Source organism: Arachis hypogaea, chromosome 16, assembly GCF_003086295.3.
Source record: "Arachis hypogaea cultivar Tifrunner chromosome 16, arahy.Tifrunner.gnm2.J5K5, whole genome shotgun sequence".
Taxonomy (NCBI): Eukaryota; Viridiplantae; Streptophyta; class Magnoliopsida; order Fabales; family Fabaceae; genus Arachis; species Arachis hypogaea.
In genome coordinates this window covers 17,986,370-18,008,814 of record NC_092051.1, presented here as the reverse complement: position 1 = coordinate 18,008,814, position 22,445 = coordinate 17,986,370, and the positions used below count along the sequence as shown (strand labels likewise).

The 22,445-nt window shown below is 39.6% G+C and overlaps 1 protein-coding gene and 1 non-coding gene across 2 annotated transcripts; both read right to left on the bottom strand.

Moving 5' to 3' along the window:
* Positions 1-11,127: 11,127 nt before the first annotated feature.
* On the bottom strand, positions 11,128-11,231 carry LOC112760642 (small nucleolar RNA R71). The gene has a single exon (XR_003181073.1). It is a non-coding gene; the product is annotated as a small nucleolar RNA R71 (small nucleolar RNA).
* A 7,698-nt stretch (positions 11,232-18,929) lies between these two features.
* On the bottom strand, positions 18,930-22,445 carry LOC140180027 (uncharacterized). The gene has a single exon (XM_072220409.1). The coding sequence runs from the start codon at positions 22,443-22,445 to the stop codon at positions 18,930-18,932; it is 3,516 nt and encodes a 1,171-aa protein (XP_072076510.1).

Sequence of the window (22,445 nt, the reverse complement as noted above, 5' to 3'; positions counted from 1 at the left end):
GGTATTCCCGCCGCGGTGTCTGACTTCCGGTCGGCGTCAAGCTCTTCCTCCTCTGTGTCAACTCACTCGGAAGCGCTTAAGCTCGGCCTCCCTAGTGTTCAGACGATCCAGAAAGTATCAGTGATAAAGGAGAATCTCATCAACTGGTTACAGAAAAGTCTAGTAGACAGAACGACGAAGGCTACTGATTATAATAAATTGAAGAAAATAATTGGGAAGAACATGTCTCAAGTAGTTTAAATACGAGAATTTGGAGCGTTCAAAGCTCTTCTGACTTTTGATTTTATGTTGAGTGCGGAAGAGGCGTGCACATTTAAAATAAATATCCTTTTGCAATTCTTTGATAGTATATGGAGATGGAGCAAAGTGAAACCCGTAAAGTGTAGTTAGAATGTTTCGGAGTTCTGTTGCATGCTTGGTCAGTTGACATTTTTAGCATGTTAAGAGGACAAGAGGGAAAATTAATAAAACGACGAAATTATGCATTTCATTTAGTGTTAGATGTGTGCAACTTAATACTTGTGTCATGGATGTGATTAACGAATAGATCCATATCACAATAAATACTAGTGGATTCGATGTGTTAGTGAAGGAAGTTGGAGGTGAGATGTATGGAGAAATTAGTAATTTGGAGCATGAGGGCGAAGTAGGGTCTAGCCAAAAATAACCAAGGAAAGAGACAGCAAAAAAGCATGTGGACATGGATGTAGTGCTTACATGGAAAACAAATTCAAAAAAGTGTCGAGATTAGGCAGCTGAGGTAGTGGTGGAGGTGCAGAGGGAGGAAAGAGAGGAGAAGGATAGGTTGGTAAGTTTCATAAATAATTTTGAATGAATGGAGTAATGTTCATTCAAAATTGAATCACAAAAAATATATAACGTATCAAGTAGATTATGAAGGAATTGAAGAAAGTGCTGAATTTGTGGGATGTGATATAATGAGTAATGATTCCAACTTTGAAAGAACATTGACTTGGATTTATAGTGATATGAATGATGGGCCAAAAAATAGGGGTATAATGAATCAAAACAAATGATGGGACACTTATTACATGTGAAATTGTACAGTGGTTTAAGTTGAAAAAAAAACGGCAATAATCAAGTTAAACTTTCAGAAGGGATAGGGTCAAGTGGAATTTTGTGAATATTGAGTTGCAAAAGATAGATTTTCATAGGAGATGGAGGAAGTGGGTTATGGAGTGTGTTAGCACAACTTCTATATCTGTATTGATAAATGATTCATTATTTAAACCTTTTGAGATAGAATTGAATTTGAGACAAGGAGATCTATAGCCTCCTTTCTTATTTGTTTTTGTTATTGATGTGCTACATCAAATGGTGGGTAAGGCAGTTAAAATGGACGTATATTCTCTCTACTAGTTGGGAGGGATAATATAAAGTTATACTATCTTCAGTTTGTAGATAACACTATATTGTTCAACCCATTTGATGAGGAGACTATCAGAAATTACAAGAGGATTCTGCGATGCTTTGAGGTGATATCGGGGCTAAGCATTAATTTTTTGATAAATTCAATTTGATCCCGGTTAACTGCGAGCAGCAATGGGTGTAGAGTATGTGTGGCTTACTGGGTTGTAAGGAGGATACTATTCTAGTTAAGTATCTTGATATCGCATTAGGAGCAAACCCAAAGGTTGGTTAAGACCTGAAAATCAATCATAGATAAAGTAGAGGAGAAACTCAGCTTATAGAAAGCTAAGGTACTCAATAAAGCTGGTAAGTTGGTTCTTATCAAATCAGTCTTAAATAGCTTGCCGATATACTACTTGAGTTTGTGTAAGATGCCGAAGGCTGTTGCAGAAAAGTTGATTTCATTGTAGAGAATATTTCTATAGAGTAAGGAGGATGATATGAATGGTATGGCATTGGTTAGGTGGGAAGTGATGCAGGTTCCAAAAAAATTAGGTGGACTAGGAGTCGAAGATGCAGTGATTCGTAACACATGTCTTTTATTTAAGTGGTGGTCGCATTTTTATAAGGAGAATTATCTGTTATGGAAGAAGGTGGTATGCTCATGTAATAATTTGAATCCCAATGAGATATTGTTAACCAAGCACTATCTAATAGAGGCAACCCATGAAAAGATATTTGTTAATTACAGATTAAGGAACATGTGAGGGAAAAAATAATTGCTGGCTTATTGATGGAGAAAAGTGGCGCAAGAAGGATTTGATTCTAGTAGGATGTTTGGTTACAATGTGATTTTTTGAAAGATTGGTTTCCGAGATTCTTTTTTTTTTTCAAATCAAAGAGGATATGTCATAGGGGACTATAGGTTCTGGAATGACTTAGAGTAGATTTGAAATTTTTAATAGAAGTGAGAGTTACACTAATGGGAGTTAGAATTGGTTAATCAATTACATGATAATTTAAGACCGGTTAAACTAACAAATGACATTGAGAATAGAGTTGTATGAAAGTTTGATAAAAAATATGTTTTTTTTTACTAACTCTTTTGTGCAAATATTGCAATCAGAATATTTTGGGAGGATGTAACAAGTTACAACTTCACTAAAATTATTGTAAATGCTTAGTTCCACCAAGAGTGGAATTGGTTGTTTGATTTGTATTGGTAAGCAGAGTTAATACCAAGAAAAGACTGAGTAGGCTAGAAGTGATTAACTTGCAAGATAATGTTTGCGTATTATGTAAAAACTCGAGATCTTTTTCTGTTTCAAACCAAAGAGGATCTATCATAGGAGATTGTGGGTTTTGGGATGGCTTAGAGTAGATTTAATTCCATTCGATGCCTTGATGTGTTTGTTGAGTGATTTCAAATTCACAAGGCAAGGTTTGGATGGAAGAGGTCAAGAAAAAAAGCATGCAAAGTGGAGAATTCATGAAGAAATGAGCATTTGGAGATTTGAAGGCCACGCGCACGCGTCACCCACGCGTACGCGTGAGGAGGAATTTTGGCCAGCGATGTGCACACGTCATCACGCGCACGCGTGACGAGCGGCACGTGACTCACTTAAAGTGAATTCGCTGGGGGCGATTTCTAAGCTTTCCAGGCCGAAATCCAACTCATTCCTGAGGTTATTTGATGCAGAACTCAAGAGGGGTCAAGGGGGGACAATTAGTTTAGTGTAGGAAACATGCCTTAGGTTAGTTCTAGAGAGAGAAACTTCCTTTTCTCTCTAGAAATTAGGGTTCTTAGTTTAGTTTTCTTCTAGATTTAGGTTTAGGTTTAATTACTTGTTTTGATTTAGTTTTCTTTACTTTTCCTTGTTGATTTACTTCAATCTTCTTAGTTTTCCTTGTTAATTTCTCTTTTTGGTTACTTTTATGTTCATGCATTCTTATCAATTTCAATTTCCTTTAATGCAATTTGAGGTATTTCAGGTTTAATGTGCTTTCTTTAGTTGTTATTGTTAATTTCTTGCATTGGGTAGATTTTATATTTCTTGCAATTTATTATGCTTTCCTTTTATGCCTTCCAAGTGTTTGATAAAAATGCTTGGTTGGATGTTAGAGTAGTTTTTGAGCATTCTTGGCTTGGAAAGAGAAATTAGACAATATTGAGTCACGAATACCCAACTTATGTTGGTGATCTAGAGTTGTTAGTTAATATTGTTTCCATTGACGCTAATCTTTTGCTAATTCAATTAGTAAGTTGATTAGGACTTTTAGATTGAGATTAACTAGTCTTATTAGACTTTCTTCGAGTGTTGGAGATGACATTGTACCTTCTTTCGTTGGGGATGACTTAATAGGATAAACTCTTGATAATTATTTTGTTATGATTAATGACTAGGATAGAAAGCCTATATTCTCAATCCTTGCCAAGAATGTCTCTCTTTATTACTTGCTTTCTTTAGTTGTTTGTTCTATTTTCTTGTTAGTTAATTTCTTCCACCTTTACCAACCCTTTTGACCTCATAACCAATAATTGAGCACTCGATTTTGATTCCTAGGGAGAACGACCCGAGACTAATACTCTCGATTATTTTATTGGGTTGGACTTGTGATAACCAAAATTAAACTTTGATTTGAGGATCGAATGTCGGTTTGGGCTATGCTCACAACGAAATTATTTTGCTAAATTTCGAACTGGTATAAATCTTTACATCAAGTTTTTGGCACCGTTGCTGGAGAATTGCAATGTGTGCTTGTTATTGGTTATTGTATATATGTAAATATTGTGAATAGTTTGCTCTTTCATTGGTTTGCTTGTTTGAGTTAGTAGTTAGATTTTACCTCTGTTTTTTTATGCTTTTTGTTTTTGTTTCTCTACTATGAATTCTCATCCCTTTGACTATGAGTTTGGTTCAAATTATGTTGTAGGAAATGAGAACTACAATGACAACATGCATGCATCAAGTATGGTACAATCAAAGATGGGAGGAGTCTCAAGGAATTGATCACTCTTCGTGGCAACAACCTCCTCCGGTTTCTTATAGGTATAATTCAACTCCTAATGCATATCAACCTAATGGATGTGGTGACCCTTATTGTGGTTGTCAACCACAATCATCATATGCCTATGAACCACCTCCTCAACATAGTTTTGAACCACCAAATACCTCATTATGACCCTAATCCTTATCCACCATACCGACCACCTTGTGAGCCATATGAACCATACATAGAACCACAAGAATTCCAACACAATTACTCCCAAGAACCACCTCAATATACACCATCTCCATACCCTTACCAAAATGAACCACCTTCCAATTATGAACCCTTTCTCTGAAACAATGAACCCTCTTTTCCACCACCACTTTCATTGGACCAATCTCTCTAACCCCTAATGCAAGAACAACAAGAACTTATAACTCATTACCAAAACCAAAGGAAAACCATGGCTAGCTTAACCAAAGTGATGAGCCAATTGGCATCATTGTGCTCAACTATCCAAGATACCCTTATTGTTAAATGTGGAGGATTAGTTAAGGAGCACAATGAGAAGGAGAATTTGGAGCTTCAAGGTGGAGAAAAGGAGTTGAAGCAAGAAGTGCAACAAAGGGAGAAAGTTGAGACAATTGAGCCGGAAGGAATAGTTGAGATTTAGGAGATGTTGAAGGTCCATGGGAATGTAGACTTATATAATTCTCTTCCAAGAAGCTTGATATTGATGTTGAGGAGGGTGTACAACCTCCAAAGCATATCATAGTTGGAGATCTTAAAGAGGTTGATCAAGAGATGGATTTAATCATTGATGAATTTCTATCTACAATTGAATCCTCTCCCATTGGACTTGACATAGAGATTAAAGAAGAAGATACACAACCGCCCATACCCTTGGTAAGCAATGAAGAAGAGATTAAATTGGAAGAAAGCTACCAAGAGGAAGATGTTAAAATTGAAGAAGCTTGCAAGGAGGTGGAAGTTGTCAAGGAAGATTACAAGGGAGTGGAGCTCGCATTGTCAAAGTTGTTGGAGGCCTCCCTTCCTAAGTTACCATCATCCTTTACACCATTCAAGTGGGTAAACTTCATATCTCTAAGCTTTCTAATTCCGCTTGAATATGGTTTGCTTGAAACGGATGGTCAACTTAGAGCTCTTTGTGGAATGGAAAGAAAGAAAGAGTTGGTTAGTGGTAGGCGTCACAATCCTCGGTTCATTATGGTTGGAAACTTCAAGTTTGGGAACAATGGTTGGTGTAGAACCAATTTGCATGGATCTAGGATGATGTTTGAGTGTCCTCATGAGAATTCTAAGAACTTGCCACCCGAATGGAATCACCATGATCAACTTGAAGACGTGTGTGAAAACAAAGTGTGGGATCTCGGATTACAAGAAGAGAATCAATTTTGGGAGCTCATGGTTTGTGAAGAACTCCATCAAAGCTTGGAGCTATCAATTTTGAATGATGGAGCTTATTGAAAGTCCAAACATTGGTGGATGTTCAAGGATGGATTCAAGCACAAACTACCTTGATGAGAGCTCCCCATAAGTCCAACTTAAGGACACTAAATAAAAGTGCTAGGTGGGAGACATCCCACCATGGTAACATTTTTTCAATTTTTTTGTAAATATTGGAAAAAATAGGTTTAATTTCATGTTTATGTTGGTTTGTTGAGTTTAATTAGTAGTCTAGTATGTTAAATAAGGTTTTATGGTATTTTGGTAGCTGTTTGGAGGTTTGGAATGCTTGGTTTGGTGCAAGAACTTGGAAAAATTTTGAAAAATAGAGCACCATGCCATGCGTACACGTGACCCCAAGTTTTTTGACCACTCACGCGTACACCTTGCCCTCGCGTACGCGTGACATCCAAATTTTGCAGGGTCAGTACAAAAACCAGAGAGTTACACGTGGAGTGTGCTGAAATTGTGCCTCTAGCACAATTTTCACCCACGCGTACGCGTGACTTATATCTCTCTTCACTCACACGTGCGCATCGCCGATGCGTACACATTGCAGCTCATTTCTGTAACTCACGCGTACGTGTGACACGAAGCGTACGCGTGACTCTGCCCTGTTTCACCACTCATCTTTTCTTCTCTTCTTTCTATTTCTTTCCTTCTTCTCTCTTCTCTTTTCTTTTCCTTTTTCAACCATCATTCAATACTACCAATCACCATTTCTTTTAGTTAGTTATTTAGTTAGTTTAATTTTTGTTTAATTTTCTATTTTTCATTATAGGTGTTGGATTATTAATCTTGTTTGCTATCTATTGCTGCTGATTATTGATGGGATGTTATTTTAACATCATTGTTGTTAATTTTCAATGTTAGACTTCTTTTTATTGAGTTTACATTTTGTTACTTGGTCTTGAATTTTTCATGTTTGACATCTTTGCATACCGAGTACGTATGATATTGCCTTCAAGCATCTTAACTCTTTTGAATTGCATGCTTTGACCACCATGCATTCATCATCCATTGTTAGGCAATTGTGTATTATCAATGCATTTTTCGTTAGGTGATGCTTGTTTATGATTGAAATTTATTCACATCACCTATTTCATGCATTGAGATTTTGAAATTGTGGAATTGGATCGAAAGCTTACTGATGAGCGGATAATTTATACGCTTTTTGGCATTGTTTTTAGTATGTTTTTAGTAGGATCTAGTTACTTTTAGGGATGTTTTTATTAGTTTTTATGTTAAATTCACATTTCTAGACTTTACTATGAGTTTGTGTGTTTTTCTGTGATTTCAGGTATTTTCTGGCTGAAATTGAGGGACTTGAGCAGAAATCAGATTCAGCGGTTGAAGAAGGACTGCTGATGTTGTTGGATTCTGACCTCCCTGCACTTAAAGTGGATTTTCTGGAGCTACAGAACTCCAAATGGTGCGCTTCTAATTGCCTTGGAAAGTAGACATCCAGGGCTTTCCAGCAATATATAATAGTCCATACTTTGCTCGAGTTTGGATGACGCAAAAGGGCATTGAACGCCAGTTCTACACTGCAGTCTGGAGTTAAACGCCAGAAACACGTCACGAACCAGAGTTGAACGCCAAAAACACGTTACAACTTGGCGTTCAACTCTAAAAGAAGCCTCTGCACGTGTAAACTTCAAGCTCAGCCCAAGAACACACCAAGTGAGCCCCGGAAGTGGATTTATGCATCAATTACTTACTTCTATAAACCCTAGTAGCTAGTTTAGTATAAATAGGACTTTTTACTATTGTATTTACATCTTATGATTTTTAGTTCAACTTTGGATCATATTGATCACGTTTGGGGGCTGGCCATTCGGCCATGCCTGAACCTTCATCACTTATGTATTTTCAATGGTAGAGTTTCTGCACTCCATAGATTAAGGTGTGGAGCTCTGCTGTTCCTCATGATTTAATGCAAAGTACTACTGTTTCTCTATTCAATTCAAATTATTCCGCTTCTAAGATATCCATTCGCACCTAAGAACATGATGAATGTGATGATTATGTGACGCTCATCATCATTCTCACTTATGAACGCGTGCCTGACAAACACTTCCGTTCTACATGCAAACAAGCTAGAATGAGTATCTCTTAGATATCTAATACAGAGGACCGAGTCCGAGATATTAGAATCTTTGTGGTATAAGTTAGAACCCATGGATGGCTATTCCTGAGAACCGGAAGTCTAAACCTTGTCTGCGGTATTCCGAGTAGGATCTGGGAAGGGATGGCTGTGACGAACTTCAAACTCGCGAGTGCTGGGCGTAGTGACAGACGCAAAAGGAGGGTGAATCCTATTCCAGTATGATCGAGAACCTCCAGATGATTAGCTGTGTCGTGACAGAGCATTTGGACCTTTTTCACAGAGAGGATGGGATGTAGTCATTGACAACGGTGATGCCTTACAGAAAACTTGCCATGGAAAGGAGTAGGAATGATTGGATAAAGACAGCAGGAAAGCAGAAGTTCAGAGGAATGAAAGCATCTCTACACGCTTATCTGAAATTCTCACCAATGATCTACATAAGTATTTCTATCTTTATTTTCTGTTTATTTATTATTATTATTCGAAAACTCCATAACCATTTGATATCCGCTTGACTGAGATTTACAAGATGACCATAGCTTGCTTCATACCAACAATCTCTGTGGGATTCGACCCTTACTCACGTAAGGTATTACTTGGACGACCCAGTGCACTTGCTGGTTAGTTGTATCGAAGTTGTGACAAATTATGAATTAAGATTAGAGCACAAAGTTTTTGGAGCCATTACCAGGGATCACAATTTTGTGCACCAAGTTTTTGGCGCCGTTGCCGGGGATTTATTTCGCATTTGTTTCCGGTAACAATAGTGCCATGTTTTTGGTCCGGCAACAACACTAAGTTTTTGGCGCCGTTGCCGGGGATTGTTCGAGTTTGGACAACTGACGGTTCATCTTGTTGCTCAGATTAGGTAACTTTATTTTAATTTTAAGTTTTTGTTTTTATTCTTTTGTTTTTCGAAAAAAAAAATTTCCAAAAAAAAAATATATTTTTCTTCAGAATTTTTAAGAATCAATTCTAGTGTTTCATGATGATTTGTTGAATCCTGGCTGGCTGTAAAGCCATGTCTAAATTCTTTTGGACTGAGGATTCAACTAATCACTTCAATGCATGTAATAGCATACTAAATCTTGGTTGGTCATTGGCCATGTCTAGTGTTTTGGACCGGAGCTTTCAATGAAAGCTTGGCTGGCTAGTGAGCCATGTCTAATTCCTGGACTGAAGCTTTAGACTAAGAGTACAAGATTCCTGGAATTCATATTAAAAATTTTGGAATCCTTATTTTTCTTTTTCAAATAATTTTCGAAAAAAACCAAAAAAATTAGAAAATCATAAAAATAAAAAATATTTTGTGTTTCTTGTTTGAGTCTTGAGTCAATTTTTAAGTTTGGTGTCAATTGCATTTTTCTAAAAAGTCATGTATTTTTCGAAAATTCATGCATTCATAGTGTTCTTCATGATCTTCAAGTTGTTCTTGGTAAATCTTCTTGTTTGATCTTGATGTTTTCTTGTTTTGTGTCTTTTCTTGTTTTTCATGTGCATTTTTGCATTCATAGTATCTAAGCATTAAAGATTTCTAAGTTTGGTGTCTTGCATGTTTTCTTTGCATAAAAAATTTTTCAAAAATATGTTCTTGATGTTCATCATGATCTTCAAAGTGTTCTTGGTGTTCATCTTGACATTCATAGCATTCTTGCATGCATTCATTGTTTTGATCCAAAAATTTTCATGCATTGAGTATTTTTGTTGTTTTTCTCTCTCATCATAAAAATTTAAAAATAAAAAAAATTATCTTTTCCTTATTTTAATCAAAATTTTCGAAAATATGATTTGATTTAGTCAAAAAGTTTTTAAATTTAATTGTTTCTTATGAATCAAATCAAAATTTCAATTTAAAAATTCTACCTTTTTTCAAATCTTTTTCAAAAAAATCATATCTTTTTCATTTTTCTTATTTATTTTCGAAAATTTCAAAAATCTTTTTCAAAATATTTTTCTTATTTTATCATATTTTCGAAAATCACATCATCTATTAATGTTTTGATTCAAAAAATTTCAAGTTTGTTACTTGCTTGTTAAGAAAGATTCAAACTTTAAGTTCTAGAATCATATCTTGTGATTACTTGTGAGTCAAGTCATTAATTTTGATTTTAAAATGCAAATCTTTTTCAAAACTAATTTTAATCATATCTTTCTATCATATCTTTTTAACTTATATCTTTTTCAAAAATTTGATTTTAAAATATCTTTTCTAACTTCTTATCTTATCTTTTTAAAATTGATTTTCAAATCTTATCCTTTTGTTTCAATCATATCTTTTTAAATTTTAATTATATCTTTTTTAAAACTACCTAACTAATCCTCTCTCTCTTATTTTCGAAAATTTCCTCTCTCCTTTTTCAAAATTTCTTTTTAATTAACTAATTGTTTTAATTTTAATTTAATTTCAAACTTCAATTTTCGAAATTTAACTTTAAATTTTAAATTAATTTTCGAAATTCTCTCTCTCATATCCTTCTATTTATTTATTCATCTACTAACACTTCTCTTCACCCAAAATTCGAACCCCTTCCTCTCCTCTGAGTTCGAATTCTTCTCTTCTACATTCTTATTCTTCTTTTCTTCTACTCACACAAGGGAACCTCTATACTGTGGTAAAGAGGATCCCCGGTATCTTTAGTCCTCTTCTTTTTCACATGAGCAGGAGCAAAGACAAGAACATTCTTGTTGAAGCAGACCCTGAACCTGAAAAGACTCTGAAGAGGAAGCTAAGAGAAGCTAAAATACAACAATCCAGAGACAACCTTACAGGAATTTTCGAACAGGAAGAGGAGATGGCAGCCGAAAATAATAACAATGCAAGGAAGATGCTTGGTGACTTTACTGCATTAAATTCCAATTTACATGGAAGAAGCATCTCCATCCCTACCATTGGAGCAAACAATTTTGAGCTTAAGCCTCAATTAGTTTCTCTGATGCAACAAAACTGCAAGTTTCATGGACTTCCATCTGAAGATCCTTTTCAGTTCTTAACTGAATTCTTGCAGATCTGTGATACTGTTAAGACTAATGGAGTAGATCCTGAAGTCTACAGGCTCATGCTTTTCCCTTTTGCTGTAAGAGACAGAGCTAGAATATGGTTGGACTCTCAACCCAAGGATAGCCTGAACTCTTGGGATAAGCTGGTCACAACTTTCTTAGCCAAGTTCTTTCCTCCTCAAAAGCTCAGTAAGCTTAGAGTGGATGTTCAAACCTTCAGACAGAAGGAAGGTGAATCCCTCTATGAAGCTTGGGAGAGATACAAGTAACTGACCAAAAAGTGCCCTTCTGACATACTTTCAGAATGGACCATTCTGGATATATTCTATGATGGTCTGTTTGAATTAGCTAAGATGTCATTGGATACTTCTGCATGTGGATCCATTCACCTAAAGAAAATGCCTGCAGAAGCTCAAGAACTCATTGACATGGTAGCTAATAACCAGTTCATGTACACTTCTGAGAGGAATCCTGTGAGTAATGGGACGCCTCAAAAGAAGGGAGTTCTTGAAATTGATGCTCTGAATGCCATATTGGCTCAGAACAAACTATTGACTCAGCAAGTCAATATGATTTCTCAGAGTTTGAATGGAATGCAAGCTGCATCCAACAGTACTCAAGAGGCATCTTCTGAAGAAGAAGCTTATGATCCTGAGAACCCTACAATAGCAGAGGTAAATTATATGGGTGAACCCTATGGGAACACCTATAACCCCTCATGGAGAAATCACCCAAATTTCTCATAGAAGGATCAACAAAAGCCTCAACAAGGCTTTAATAATGGTGGAAGAAATAGGTTTAACAGTAGTAAACCTTTTCCATCATCCACTCAGCAACAGACAGAGAATTCTGAGCAGAATCCATCTAGCTTAGCAAATTTAGTCTCTGATCTATCTAAGGCCACTCTGAGTTTCATGAATAAAATAAGGTCCTCCATTAGAAATTTGGAGGCACAAGTGGGCCAGCTGAGTAAGAAGATCACTGAAACTCCTCCTAGTACTCTTCCAAGTAATACAGAAGAGAATCCAAAGAGAGAATGCAAGGCCATTGATATAACCATCATGGCCGAATTCAAAGAGGAAGGGGAGGACGTGAATCCCAAGGAGGAAAACCTCCTGGGACGTCCAGTGATCAATAAGGAGTTTCCCTCTGAGGAACCAAAGGAATCTAAGGCTCATCTAGAGACCATAGAGATTCCATTAAACCTCCTTACGCCCTTCATGAGCTCTGATGAGTATTTCTCTTCTGAAGAGAATGAGGATGTTACTGAAGAGCAAGTTGCCAAGTACCTTGGTGCAATCATGAAGTTGAATGCCAATTTATTTGGTAATGAGACTTGGGTAGATGAACCTCCCTTGTTCACCAATGAAATATATGCATTGGATCAACTGACATTGCCTCAGAAGAAATAGGATCCTGGAAAGTTCCTAATACCTTGTACCATAGGCACCATGACCTTTGAGAAGGCTCTATGTGACCTGGGGTCAGGAATAAACCTCATGCCACTCTCTGTAATGGAGAAACTGGGAATCTTTGAGGTACAAGCTGCTAGAATCTCATTAGAGATGGCAGACAATTCCAGAAAACAGGCTTATGGACAAGTAGAGGACATGTTAGTAAAGGTTGAAGGCCTTTACATCCCTGCTGATTTCATAATCCTAGATACTGGGAAGGATGAGGATGAATCCATCATCCTTGGAAGACCCTTCCTAGCCACAGCAAGAGCTGTGATTGATGTAGACAGAGGAGAATTGATCCTTCAACTGAATGAGGACAACCTTGTGTTTAAAACTCAAGAATCTCCTTTTGTAACAATGGAGAGGAAGCATGAAAAGCTTCTCTCAGTACAGAGTCAACTAAAGCCCCCACAGTCAAACTCTAAGTTTGGTGTTGGGAGGCCTCAGCCAAACTCTAATTTTGGTGTTGAACTCCCATATCCAAACTCTAAGTTTGGTGTTGGGAAGTCTATAAAATTGACCCGATCACCTGTGTGGCTCCATGAGAGCCCACTGTCAAGCTATTGACATTAAAGAAGCGCTTGTTGGGAGGCAATCCAATTTTTATTTATCTAATTTTATTTTTATTTTTATTTTTTATTATTCTTTCATGTTTTATTAGGTTCATGATCATGTGGAGTCACAAAATAAATAGAAAAATCAAAAACAGAATAAAAATAGCAGAAGAAAAATCACACCCTGGAGGAAGGGCTTACTGGCGTTTAAACGCCAGTAAGGAGCATCTGGCTGGCGTTCAATGCCAGAACAGAGCATGGATCTGGCGTTGAACGCCCAAAACAAGCAGCATCCTGGTGTTCAGACGCCAGGAATGCACACTGAGGAAAGCTGGCACTGAACGCCAGAAACAAGCATAGAACTGGCGTTCAACGCCAGAAACATGCTGCATCTGGGCGCTGAACGCCTAGAACAAGCACCAATTCGGCGTTTAAACGCCAGAATTGCATGCAAAGGCATTTTACATGCCTAATTGGTGCAGGGATGTAATTCCTTAACACCTCAGGATCTGTGGACCCCACAGGATCATCTCAGCATCTGTGGACCCCACAGGATCCCCACCTACCTCCACTCTTACTCTCCCCTCTTCTCATTCATTCTCACCTTCCCTCCTCATAATCCTATATCTCTCTTCCCCATCACCCCTTCACCACTCACATCCATTTCTTCTTCTTCTATTCTTTCTTCTTTTGCTCGAGGGCGAGCAACATTCTAAGTTTGGTGTGGTAAAAGTATAGTTCTTTTTTGTTTTTCCATAACCATTGATGGCACCTAAGGCCAGAGAAACCTCTAGAAAGAGGAAAGGGAAGACAAGAGCTTCCATCAAGGGTCTATAACTCAGTGGTAGAACATTTGACTGCAAATCAAGAGATCCCTGAGATACCTCAGGGGATACATTTTCCTCCACATAATTATTGGGAGCAACTAAGGATAGGAGCACCAAGAGCACTCCATCATCCTCCATGGAATTAGAGAAGATCAAAGAGCAATGAGGGAGGAGCAACAAAGACAAGAAAGAGACATAGAAGAGCTCAAGGACATCATTGATTCCTCAAGAAGGAAACGCCACCATCACTAAGGTGGACTCATTCCTTGTTCTTAAATTTTCTGTTTTTTTTTTTCGTTTTCTTTATGTTAAGTGCTTATCTATGTTAGTGTCTTATTACATGATCATTAGTATTTAGTAACTATGTCTTAAAGTTATGAATGTCCTATGAATCCATCACCTCTCTTAAAAAAAATGTTTTAATTCAAAAGAACAAGAAGTACATGAGTTTCGAAATTATCCTTGAACTTAGTCTAATTATATTGATGTGGTGACAATACTTTTTGTTTTCTGAATGAATGCTTGAACAGTGCATATGTCTTTTGAAGTTGTTGTTCATGAATGTTAAATATGTTGGCTCTTGAAAGAATAATGACAAGGAGACATGTTATTTGATAATCTGAAAAATCATAAAAATGATTCTTGAAGTAAGAAAAAGCAGCAAAGAATAAAGCTTGCAGAAAAAAAAATGCGAAAAAAAAATAGAAAGAAAAAGAAAAAGCAAGCAGAAAAAGCCAATAGCCCTTGTTCCGTCTGAACCAGCCGAGGTATAGGTCCCCAACGAGATTTGCTTAGCTCCAGGAGCTGTGCGTCGTCAGGGAGGTGGTCTCCAGAGGTAACCTCGGTGTGGTGAAACACGACAGCGGGAGCACCTGCAAAAAGCACTCCGACGCTCAAGTAAGTGTATGAGTTAAGAGGAGTAAAGAAAATGAGTTAGAGTGAGTTCTGTCACCTGTCCTTCTTAGGTTGTTTTTACCCTTATTTTATAGATGACTGAGGCGTCAAGTGGAGCCTGATTTGTTCCGATATTGGTGGCTTGGATGATGAGTTCTGTTTTCGCAAGTAACGTGTATAACTCACGTGCGTGTTTGTTTCAGTTTTGGTTTGTTTGTTTCCGAGATTCATGGTCGGATTGTTGTTGCTGATGCTAACCCCGAGCTTAGCGGGATACACGTCATAGCCCCCAAGCTCGGCTGGCATTGTATGTAAATGATAGACGAGCTTATTGTTTTCGTTGTGTCTTCTGGTCTTGAGCCGCTCCAAAATTGGTCTCCAATGGTGTTAAATGGTCTTGGAAGGCGTTGCTATTGCTTTTCTTGCAAAACGTGCCCGCTTTTAATGCTTTTATTTGCCGTTTGGGTTATCCACGCTTGTTTAACGGTTGTGAAGTATTTACCCACTAAGTTAGTGGGCTTGCAATAATTTTCCTTTGGGAATTTCGTTGATGTTTCAAATTCTTTCTGACCTTTGCCATGACTTCTAAAGGTTCGTTTTTTCCTCTGTAGTTCGTTTTCTTTTCTCTGTTCTTTCTTCTGGGATGGCGAGGGATAAAGAAAAATATAAAGTTGTGGAGGAGGATGAATCTAACCCTTATTACTGGGTTCATGATGATGTGTGGACCCGCTCCTCTTCTTTTGTTAGTGCCGACTCCATTGGTGAGCTTCGTAGCTTGCATGTTGTGAGGGAGGGGTCTGGTATTGTGGTTGAGTTCCTTCCCTGTTCTAGTGAAGATAGGGTTTGCGAGAGGAGGGGGGATTGGCAGTATTTCTATTTTTATACTCCTTGTCTTATTGAGCCTCACGTTAGGTTCCTGTTTTCTGCATTTGAATGTAATGTGTTAACCCAGTTGAACTGTGCGCCTTCACAATTACATCCTAACTCTTGGGCGTTTTTGCGTGCTTTCCAGTGTTTAATGAGCTTTCTTTCTACCCCTTGTTCTCTTGCTGTCTTTTTTTCGTTGTTTCAGGCGAAAGGGGTTCGAAAGGGGTTATGGGTATGTCTGAGCAGTTACCCCGGTCGGCCTCTCTTCCTTCTTTATAAGTCTTCCTTTAAAAACTTTAAATCTTTGTTCGTAAAGGTGAGGTCGGCGGAATCTGAATACCCTTTTTACTTAGATGACGAGTTGGTAGAGAGATTTCCCTTATACTGGTGTTCGGAACCTTGTCAGATTCTTGAAGCTGTTGAACGGAGTGAGGAGGAGGAGCGGTTACTAGACTTTTTGGTTGAGAGTTTTGCTGGGGGGGAGTGTTTGTCTATTCCTGACCTTCTTCGCTATTATGACTCTGGTGATATGGATGGTTTGAAAGCATATTTAGGTATTTCTTGACTATTTTGTGTTTGTTTCTTACTTGCTTTATTTATTCTGACCTTTTGTCTTCTGTGTAGGTGGACGGGTGCCTCTTCTTGATCCAGGGCGTCTTCAGACTTTTCTAAAAAAGAAAAAGGAAAGACTTACCGATGCCTCTCTGGCAGTGAATGAGGGGGGAGGTGATATTGCTCAATCTGTTGCTCAGGCTGCGTCTTCCTTTAAGAGAAAAAGGGATAATGTTGAGAAATATGTGGAGGTGATCTTGGAGGAAGTAAGGGAAGTTGTTGGAGGTGGTGGGGTTGCCTTTGATCATCAGAGAAAGCTTCATGGCTTTATTCCTGGTTGTGGATCGCATTCCTTGTGGAGCGATCAATTTGACTTCGCCGATCTTTCTGATAAGGTGTCTCAATACCCTGGAGATATGCTGATGACTCGCCGCGTTGGTATGGAATCTCTTGGTAAATTTGTTCAGGTAATGCCTGCTATAGTTTGAGCATTTTGGTATACTTCTTCCTTGGCTTTTGACTTTTTGTGGTTTTTTATGTAGATTGTTGCTTCTCGCCTGATGTGTGTTGGTCGAACTACCGAGCTTATCGGTGCCGAGCAGCAGGGGATTGTGAATCGAGTTGCCGATCTGGAGAAGTCGCATAATATGAGGATAGCTGAGTTGGAAAAATCTGCTAAGGAGAAAGATGATGCTGTTATCAGTGCTTTGGCTAGGGCAAAGGATTCTGAAGAGGAGGTGACTCGCTTAAGGGACCAGATCCGTTTGCTGCAAGCTGAAGTTATGGAACATGATGTGGCCAAAGGTCGGCTCACTTCTCGCGTTCATGAGTTGGAGGAGCATGGTATGGAGATGTTCTCCTATGGATTTGAACGAGCTGCGAGTCAGATCGCTGTGCTGGCCCCAGATTTTGACAGTGATCAGCTTGATATGACTAAGATAGTTGTTGGTGGAAAATTAGTTGTAGATGGGACTGCGGAGGAGCATGATGAGAACGCTCCTCCCTCTTAGTTTGTGTATGATTGTCTATTATTGACTATTTTCTTTCGTTTGGCCGAGGTTTGGCCTTGTTTTGCTGATATTTTTGAACTATTTTGTTTTGGCCGAGGTTTAGGCCAAGTTAATGATGTCATTTTGTTGTTGATTTTGTATACATCGTTCTTCCTTATATGTTGTTTGTTAGGCTTAGATTTGAGAGAAACATTCGATAAGTTGAATGTATTGGGCGTCCGGCCTCGTTAAAACCCTTGCTTAGGCAAAATCCTTTTTGGGAAAAAAGCTCTAAGGGGGAAAAAGGGTGCCTTCATCCGCTGATTGTACATTTTATGATCTATACACTTTTAATGAGGAAACATTCCAGTTTCCTGACACTGGGCTGCCCTGTAATGTCTGTAATTGATAAGCCCCCATTCCGAGCACTTTTGATATTCGAAAGGGTCCTTCCCAGTTCGCTGCGAGCTTGCCGTGTGAAGGAGGTCGTCTTGCGTCTTCAGTTCGTCTGAGGACAAGGTCGCCTTCTGAAAAAGCCCTCGGGACGACTTTGCTATTGTGTCTTCTTACAGCCAATTGTTTCATGGCTCTTTGTTTGATTGCCGCGATATCCCTGTCTTCTTCGATGAGGTCAAGCTCGGCCCTTCTTATGAGAGTGTTGTTTTGTTCGTCGTATAGCTCGGTCCTAACTGTGGGTGTTCTGACTTCTACTGGGATTAGTGCCTCTGCCCCGTATACCAACCTGAAAGGTGTTTCGCCAGTGGTTGTTTGTATTGTAGTGTTGTAGCTCCATAGTATTTCTGGGATTAGCTCGGCCCATTCACCCTTCGCATTGTCAAGCTTTCTTTTTATTGCCTGCAATATAACTCGGTTAGCAGCTTCGGCTTGCCCATTGGTTTGTGGGTGTTCGACCGAGCTAAAATAGTGCTGTACATTAAAATTGCTTAAAAATGTGCCGAGGTTATTATCGGTAAATTGTCTACCGTTATCTGATATTATCTCTCTTGGTATTCCAAATCGGCATATTATGTTTTTCCATATAAAAGATCTTACCTTTTCGGCTGTTATCTTTGCTAAGGGTTGCGCTTCTATCCATTTTGAGAAGTAGTCGATTGATACCAAAAGAAATTTTACCTGACCTGGTGCTACTGGAAATGGGCCGAGGATATCGAGTCCCCATCTTTGAAAAGGCCAGCTTACCTCCATACTGTGCAATAGCTCGGCTGGCTTTGTAGAAATGGCTTCATGCTTTTGGCATTTGTCGCATTTCTTGACTTTCGCTATGCAATCTCTTTTTATGGTCGGCCAGAAATATCCTGTTCGGACGACTTTTGCGGCTAGGGCTCTTCCTCCGGTGTGATTTCCACATACGCCTTCATGTACTTCGTTCATTACTTCTCTTGCCTCCTCGTTGTTCAGGCATTTCAGTAATGGTTGTGAGATGCCGCGCTTATACAGTTCTCCTGCTACGCTTGTATATAGGCTTGCCTTTCGTCTGAAGTGTTGCGGATTAAGCTCATTCTTAGGCACGGTACCTGTATTGATGTACTCAAGAAAGGGCGTTCTCCAGTCATGGAGATGGTTAATGTTTGTTATAGATATAGATTCAATGCTGGGTTTTTTAAGTGTCAGCTGTGTTAGTGCTGATGTTTGTGTGTCTGCCCTAGTGGATGCAAGTTTAGATAATATGTCGGCTCTAGTGTTCTTTTCTCTATGTACATGTAGGATGATGAATGAATTAAATTTCGAAATAAGATCCTTTGCTATCAGCCAGTAACGCTCTAGCAAGGGATCTTTTACCTGGTATTCTCCTCGGATTTGTTGGACTACCAAGAGGGAATCACAATGTGCTGTCAGGCTTTGTATCTGAGGTTGAGGGCGAGCTTGAGTCCGGCTATGAGGGCTTCATATTCGGCCTGGTTGTTGCTTGCTGGGAAGTGGAATTGTAGCGATTGCTCGGCCACTACGTTTTCTCCTTCTTTCAGAATTACTCCGGCTCCGCTTCCTTCTCGGCTGGATGCTCCGTCTACATGTAGCTCCCAGTGCTTGTTGTGTTCGGCCGAGGTTAATTCTGATACGAAGTCGGCCAGGATTTGTGCCTTTAGTGCCGATCTTGGTTGAAACTGGATATCGAATTCTGAGAGCTCTATGGACCATTTGGTCAGTCGTCCAGCTAATTTCGGCTTTGTTAGTATTTGTCGTAATGGTTGGTTTGTTCGTACTATTATTGTGTGGCTTTGAAAGTAATGTCTAAGTCTCCTCGCCGTTGTTACGAGCGCCAAAGCTAGCTGTTCAATTCTTAGGTACCTTTGTTCTGTTGGCTGCATGACTCTGCTGACGAAGTATACTGGTTGTTGAGCTTTCCCTGATTCGATCATTAAGGCCGAGCTTATGGAATGTTCGGAAGCGGATAAGTATAAGTATAAGGGCTTGCCGATTTCAGGTCTTTGTAGTACTGGAGGTGATGATAAGACGACTTTGAGTTCAGCGAAAGCTTTTTCACATTCTTCTGTCCATAGAAACTTTTTGTTCTTTGTTATTGTTTGGAAGAAATGATATGATCGGCTCGATACTGATGGTAGGAACCGGGATAATGCTGCTATTCTCCCTGCTAGTTGTTGTACTTCTTTGACTGTTTTGGGGCTTGCCATGCTGAGTATTGCCTTACATTTTTCTGGGTTCGCCTCTATACCTCGTGATGTTAGCATGAATCCGAGGAATTTTCCCCCTCGTACTCCAAAAGCACATTTTTCTGGGTTGAGCCTCATTCTATATGTTCGGACTTGTTCAAATATTTCTTTAAGATCATCGCAGTGTGACTTCCCATGGGTGGTCTTGGCGACCATGTCATCCACATAGATCTCCATGTTCCGACCTATTTGGTGATGGAACACCTTGTCCATCAGTCGCTGGTATGTTGCACCTGCATTCTTTAGTCCAAATGGCATTACTCTATAACAAAAATTTCCATGCTCGGTTATAAACGCGGTTTTGCTTTGGTCTTCTGGGTGCATGAGTATCTGGTTATAACCAGAGTATGCATCCATGAAGCTCAAGCTTTTGTAACCTGAGGCACTGTCTACAAGTTTATCGATGCATGGTAGAGGATAAGCATCCTTGGGGCATGCTTTATTTAAATCGGTGAAGTCGACGCACATGCGCCATTTACCTGAATTTTTTCTTACCATTACTACGTTCGAGAGCCATGTGGTGAATCTGATTTCTTTGATGAAGTTGGCTTTAAGTAGCTTTTCGGTTTCTTCCAGTGCGGCCTTTGATTTGTCTGCTCCGAGATTCCTCTTTTTCTGAGCTATAGGTCGGCTTGCTTTGTTTGTGGCGAGTTTATGGCAGATAATGCTCAGATCTATTCCTGGCATATCTGCCGGGGTCCATGCAAATAGGTCAGAGTTGTCTTGCAATACTTTCACCAGTTCTGATCTTTCCTTTCCTTGTAGTGCCTGGCCGACGTATGTGAACTGTTCTGGTTTCTCTGTCAGTGGGATTTTTTGGAGCTCGTCTGCTGGTTGAGGCCTTTCTTGGGTGTCTTCGCGCGGATCAAGCTCTGCCAAGGACAGTACCTCTGTTGCTGGCCTTTTCAAGCTTGCGTTGTAACATTGCCGAGCTTGTTGCTGGTCTGAGTGAAGTGTCGCTATTTTTCCGTCCTGTGCCTGAAATTTTACACATAGGTGAAAGGTTGAAACCACTGCCCTGAACATGTTCAGAGCAGGTCTTCCGAGAATAATGTTATAAGGACTAGGGCAGTCAACTATAAGGTATTGTATGTCGATGGTTCGTGACAATGGGTGGTTTCCCATCATTGTCTTCAACCATATGTAGCCTTTGATCGGTACTCTTTCTCCGGAGAATCCGACTAATTCTCCGGATGAAGGTTGTATAAGTTTTTCAGATAATTGCATTTTTATAAAAGTAGCGTAAAACAGAACATCGGCACTACTACCTGGGTCCAAGAGGACTTTTCTTACCAGTAACTCGCCTGTTTGGATAGAAATTACCACTGGGTCGTCTGAATGTGGTGCGGCTGAGCATATGTCCCTCTGATTGAAAACGATTTCTAGGTTTAATGTGTCCTTGTCGTTATGTGGTGTTGTCCCTTCTATTGCAAGCATCGCGCGATAGTTACGTTTTCTCGCCGAAGTTGTTTCTCCTCCTCCGGCGAATCCTCCTGATATGGTGTTTATGATCCCCTTAGGTGGTGTGTTGTTTGGCCATTTGTTGGTGTCTTTTGCTCCTGAGGTCTGTTGGCGTTCCTCTTTATCGTTCTCCTTATGCTTCCTTCCCTCGATGTATTTATCTAGGAGGCCCTGCCGGGCCAATCTTTCTAATAGGTCCTTGGCTATTATGCATTCGTCGGTTGTGTGGCCGTACTTTTGGTGGAAAGCACAGTGCTTGCTTTTGTCGACGAATCTCTGGTCTTGATAGCTCCCGGCCCTTGCTGGTGGTTTTATGATTTTGGCGTTGAGTATTTCTTTGATTATCCTTTCCCTTCTTGTGTTGAACCTGGTGTAATTGTCAAATTTTGGGGTTAGCTTGAAGGGTCTCTTGAGGTCCTTGATGTTTGCCGACCTTGTGGATTTTTCATCCTCTCTTCTGGGTTGTCTCTTTTCTGTTTTTTCGGTTTCGCGGAGCTCTTCGATCTCCATCTGCCCTGCCGCCCTTTCTCGGAACTCTTCCAATGTCTTTGGCTTTGTTACCGCGATTGTTTCCCTGAATTTTCCGGGTCGGAGTCCTGCCTTTATGGCGTGCAGATGGACGGCGGGGTCTAAGTCGGGTATTTCCATTGTTGCTTCTGCAAACCTGGTTAGGTAGTCCTTCAAGTTCTCCTGGGGTCCTTGGCGAATGGTACCGAGGTAGTCTGATCCATGTACATATATCCTTGCTGCAGCGAAGTAGTCTATGAAGGATTTCGCTAATTCCTCGAAAGAAGAGATTGATCCTGCAGGTAGTTTTGAGAACCAAAGCAGGGCTGCACCATCGAGGTAAGTAGGGAAGGCCCTGCAAAGGACGGGTTCGTTATTAGGACCATTAAAGAACATCATAGATTGAAATTTCTTGATGTGAGCCCGGGGGTCACCAATCCCCTTATATGGCTCGAGGGAAGAAGGTAATGTGAAATGCTTTGGCATCTGGTAGTTGGTGATCTCCTCGGAGAATGGGTTGTCCAAGGTCAGCTTCTCCCTTGGTGGGTCGATACTCAGTAGGTCTGTTTTTCCTTTATGGCCGTTGTCTTCACGTTTACTGGCGTCATTTTGGCTGGTTAGTTCGGCCAGCCTTTTGACTTCCGCTTGCAGTTCGGCCATTTGAGCCATGAGCTCGGCCTGAGTGTTTTGATGGACTCCATTATCAGCCAT

What these genes read in the sequence shown, in the direction of transcription:
- LOC140180027 (XM_072220409.1), bottom strand. Translation starts at nt 22,445, where the DNA reads ATGGCTGATAATGGAGTCCATCAAAACACTCAGGCCGAGCTCATGGCT.